Source organism: Poromitra crassiceps (genome assembly GCF_964638095.1).
Source record: "Poromitra crassiceps genome assembly, chromosome: 25".
NCBI classification, from domain to species: domain Eukaryota; kingdom Metazoa; phylum Chordata; class Actinopteri; order Beryciformes; family Melamphaidae; genus Poromitra; species Poromitra crassiceps.
In genome coordinates, this window is record NC_139649.1 from 4,714,518 (window position 1) to 4,719,517 (window position 5,000).

Genomic DNA, 5,000 nt, shown 5'->3' on the forward strand with positions numbered 1-5,000 from the left:
TTAAACGTTTACATAGCAAATGTAAAAAATATAAATATAAGTATGTCAGTGTTTCCCCCTGAACAGCTGAGAAAGTGGACATTGTAAATAGTTAGCACTGTGAAGATGAGTAGGTGTCATCAGTAGGTGGCGGTAATGCAACATGTAAGGATGCCAACCGCCATAAAACACCGAAGAAGCTGAGAAAAAGGAAGTGCTGTGGGGTTGCAGCTGGTGAAAACCGTCTATAACAGAGTTAAAATGGTTTTAGGGTGGATTTGTCCTTAAAGTATGATTGTTTAGCTGGTCAGTACAATTAAAAGACATCAAATGACCCTGACCTCAGAGACTCATTGACCACACAGTCTAGGTACTCCATCTGCATCAGAGCTTCATATTGGACTGGAGCCTACAGAGTTATCAATCACCGTTCAGTCATATGGAAGGAAGAGAAAACTGTTGATATTGAAAACTGCAGTTTCATCAAACTGTATACTGAGGGACTGAGTGCAATAGCAGAGAGGTGCGTATCCCAGTGTGATTGTGTTCTACCTTATTAGGGAAGGTAGAGTCTATCTCCTCCTGCAGGCGGCTCATGACGTCAGGATTTCTCGCCAGGTTGTAGGCCAAGAAAGAGAGTGCGGTTCCGCTCGTCTCGTAACCAGCAAGGACAAAGATGGTCGCTTGGGACAAGATCTCATGATCACTTAGACCTGTGGCCATGGGCAGAGGTGCTGGGAGGGAGACGAGAGGACGTTTCAGGGTGTGTGTGTGTGTGTGTGTGTGTGTGTGTGTGTGTGTGTGTAGGTGTGTGTGTGTGTGTGTGTGTGTGTGTGTGTGTGTGTGTGTGTGTGTGATGTCGCCATGTAATCACCCTTATTCTCCTTCTCTCCATTGGAGTCACTGCCTGACTGGGAGTTGATCATCAACTGAAGGAAATCCACTCGAGTCTGAAAACATGGGAAATTAAGAGTCCGCCACGCGTCATGAAATGCATGCGTTCGTGTGTGTGTGTCTGTGTGTGTGTGTGTGTGTGTGTGTGTGTGTGTGTGTGTGTGTGTGTGTGTGCATGAGTGTGTGTGTGTGTGTGTCTGTTTTGTCCAGACCTGGTGTGAGCCCCTATCACGACCTGCTCTGATCTTTTCCAGGACCTTCTTGAAGAAGTCAGTAGCAGACTTAGGGGTGAAGGACAACCCTATCATCTCAAAGAGAGGAAGAAGGAACGGGAACATCCCTGATGGAAGAGAGGACGGGGTACACACTTAACACAAATCATGATCCAAATAATCTGTATAATTATCCAAAATAATGACTTGATTATATCAGTACAGGGAAAGAAAAGACATTGGTGTACCTTGGATGATAAAGAGAAATAGGTTAATTTCGAACAAGTTTTTGGAGTGGGTGATGAAGGGATCTGAAGGGTTGTTGAGTGAGTCAATGTCCACGCTGAATGCACAGCTGGCCATCACATCCAGGCTGTAGGACCCAAAGAATCTGGGGGACACACAGTCTGTCAGTCAAGATCTTCTTAATATAACATCAGGAACGCAGCACCCACAGAGGCCTTGCACAAATCTGGGCTCTATCTATGTCCCTGGTTTTCGGTTTTCACAATGGAGATTGAGCTCTGAATTACTGCAGTCACATTATTGTGTCATTATGCTTCTGTTTTCAGTATTGTTGTCAAATACATAAGAGATCATAGATCATACTGTATGTGAATCGTATAGGGTTTATAGGGTATAAAGAACATGTTTGCCCTTGTAGAGCTATTTGGAGAGCTTGGTGCTGTGTTAGTATGGTTTAACTAGGTCATAAAAACAAGCAACTGACCACATCAATAAAACGTATCAGCTTCAAAGGGCATTTTTCTCTATTATCTGGAAATTGTCTGCTCTCTTCTCTAGGTAGGGTCAGGTGACGGGTCTCCAACCAATCAAAACACCTGTCAATGTGGTCACAGAGCCACCAAGATACCATACAAGATATGCATAAATTAGTAATAAGACAATGGACCGTTTACACAGGACAGTTTAGAAGACTTCTAGTTTTCTGTTTTCAGTCAATTGAGAATTTAATTTAAGACTTGTGACAGTGGATTTTTACTTGTGGAAGTTTAGAAATGACTGTTTAAAAGACCATTATTTGTGATTTATTTTGATAACTGTATTGAAGGTGTAGTTTTGAAAATCTCAGGGGGCTCTAAATCCATGCACACTGCATGGGACATGTTTTATCATGCACCATCTTTCAAAAGGAAAAGGTATTGATGTAAAATTTGGTAAAAGCAGTCGGGGATATGACTCACTCTTTCAGACTGATCACCTGGTCGTTGCACACCTTGGGTCTGAGGCTGTCTGTCAGCTTGCCGGAGTGATGTCTCATAATGTCAAACATCTGAGACAGAAGAGTGAACAGAGGTAATGTGTGATGTGGAGTGTGAAGAGCGAAGAGTGAATATGGAGGAGATGGACGACTCCGATACCTCTTTTATACGGCCAGAAGTGAAGGAGGGAGAGAGGACATTACGAATCCGCCGCCATTGATCGTCCTCTGAAAGAGACACCGCATCGTAGAGATCCCCGTTTAGACGCAGATTCTGAAGGAGAAGGCTGGTCAGCACAGGTGTGATTGTGAAGGAGAAGGCTGGTCAGCACAGGTGTGATTGTGAAGGAGAAGGCTGGTCAGCACAGGTGTGTTTGTGAAGGAGAAGCAAATTGTATTAAAGGGAATGCGAGACAGGAAATTGATTGGTTTAATTGATGTAACGCCCAGGCATTGCCAGGCCACACCTGTGAATAATGCAGGTGCTTAACACCCCCCAAATCCCGTTTGCGCCGCGCGCAGGTGGCATTTTGTGGCATTACTTGGCACGCCTCCAATTTGCGCCTGCGCCTGCCGTTAAACACGCGCAAGCGCTAAATTACCGCTTTTACGACGATAGGGCCCAATGTAATTTGAAATACCAAGGGTTGCCACAAGGAAAAATCCATACATAGACTAATGGGTATAAGGGGGTGGGGTTACAAGAAGATACATGGCTTTCAAGCTGTTGTAACGTACCCGTCGGTTGGTAAAGTGGGTGAAACACTCCTTCACCATGATGGCTTTCAGCATGCCAGGGTCCTTGACAAACAACATGGGCAACTTGAACTCATACATTCTAGACACACACACACACACACACACACGTACGCACGCACGCACGCGTGCACACACACACACACACGCACACACACACGCGCGCACACACACACACACACACACACACACACACACACACACACACACACACACACATACACACACACACACACACACACACACACACACACACACACACACGCATGAAGGATTACATTTTGTGAATTTGAGCTGAAATCGCTGTCTTCAGTTATTTACAATGAGTGCAGCTGGAGAACAAGCTTATATTCACACATTCCCAACATCAACAACTAAACAAGCTACACACACACACACACACACACACACACACACACACACACACACACACACACACACGCACACACAGAGATGGGCAGCATTTTAAATACATGTATTTCAAATACATTTGTGTATTTTGTCATTTGTATTTGGCTGGGCCCAGAAAAATAAGATGTAATTTGTATCAAAATACTTTCAGACCTTGTATTTTGTGTATTTTAAATACATAAAATACATTTTCTATGTCATTTTATTCTCAAATTGACACATTTTAAACATTGACACAGGTTTAAACTGTGGAATAAAAAAGAAACAACGCAATGTGACATGTCACCTCTACTCCGCCTCTGATTGGCTTACCCTCAGAACAAACGCAGCCACAGAGTAGGGTGGGTCTTGAGTCACACTGAAGTCTGACTCAAACTAGTACTGAAGCCTCGTGTTGGTGGAAATTCCCCCAGAGATAAAGTACTAAATGAGATGATTAGATATTGCATGCTAAGGCGAGCACTGGCCTATCTGCAAATGAAAGTGTTTACTGCAAACCAGTGTATCATATTAGAGAGAGACACAACTAATATTATAAAACACCTCAGTGCCCAGCTCAGCTCTACAAAATGGATAAATAAATACACTGCTACAAAGCCGACAACCTCCCTGTTTCCATACATTAGCCACAGGATTAGCAAGTTCAGCTCAGCATGAATGAACACACGCCTATGTGACAATTTACTGATGTGAAGTTGTTGGGACCTACTATCATAACATAACTTTGAGGCCATTTACACCTGGCATTAACATGCGTTTTCTGCCATCAGATTGCAATCTGATTGTGCTTGACCACATTATTAGCCTGATTTCATTTACACCTGGCGTTAACATGCGTTTTTCCTTATCCAGATAACATCCAGATCACTTATTAACACCCACAATGGGTGCTGTATCCAGATTGAGAGGACACATTGCATTTACACGTGTGTTCAATGTGTACACAATGCGTCCCTGACCACCTCCGGAGGTGGTTTGGCCGATCAGATTGCAATCCTTCTTCAATGTGTCTTGGGGGCGTTTACACCTGTACTTTCAAGTGGTCAAGCACAATCTGTTTGCAAGATGATGGCAGAAAACACATGTTATTGCCAGGTGTAATGACCTCTTACATAACAGATATCATATCTATGGTTATTATCATGGTCAAAGTTCCAAAACGTGAGGTTACTGTAGTAACATGTAGAAATGCTGCCTATAAGTCAAAAGCCCTCACAGAAGGTGATTAACAGCTGAAGTGAGGGAGAAATAATTTGTGTTGAAAAACAACGAAAACTGAAATGGAAGAACTGTAGTGTGTTAGAGGGTACACAAAGGAGAATACTGTCACACAGAGGACTAAAGAGATGATTTACCATCTAAAGAAACCAGAACATTTCACATTTGAGAGGAATCAGAGAATTAAGACATTTTTCCTTAAAGAAATGCCTCAAACATTTTGAGTAATAGATTATCAAAATAGGCAATTAATGTAATAGTTGGCAATGAATCGATGAATTGACTAATCGTTGCAGCTCTTTATCAGT

The 5,000-nt window shown here is 42.9% G+C and overlaps 1 protein-coding gene across 1 annotated transcript in view; it reads right to left on the bottom strand.

Moving 5' to 3' along the window:
- LOC310798455 (cytochrome P450 3A30-like) overlaps positions 1-3,144 on the bottom strand; it is a gene marked incomplete at both ends in the record, with an annotated part of 27,897 nt that extends 24,753 nt beyond the window's left edge. Inside the window, 8 exons of the mRNA XM_083661000.1 lie at positions 321-388; positions 532-692; positions 854-929; positions 1,086-1,213; positions 1,334-1,476; positions 2,291-2,379; positions 2,468-2,581; positions 3,046-3,144. Of these exons, the coding sequence (XP_083517126.1) occupies positions 321-388; positions 532-692; positions 854-929; positions 1,086-1,213; positions 1,334-1,476; positions 2,291-2,379; positions 2,468-2,581; positions 3,046-3,144 (878 nt within the window). The remainder of the gene's footprint in view (positions 1-320; positions 389-531; positions 693-853; positions 930-1,085; positions 1,214-1,333; positions 1,477-2,290; positions 2,380-2,467; positions 2,582-3,045) is intronic.
- Positions 3,145-5,000: the final 1,856 nt, after the last annotated feature.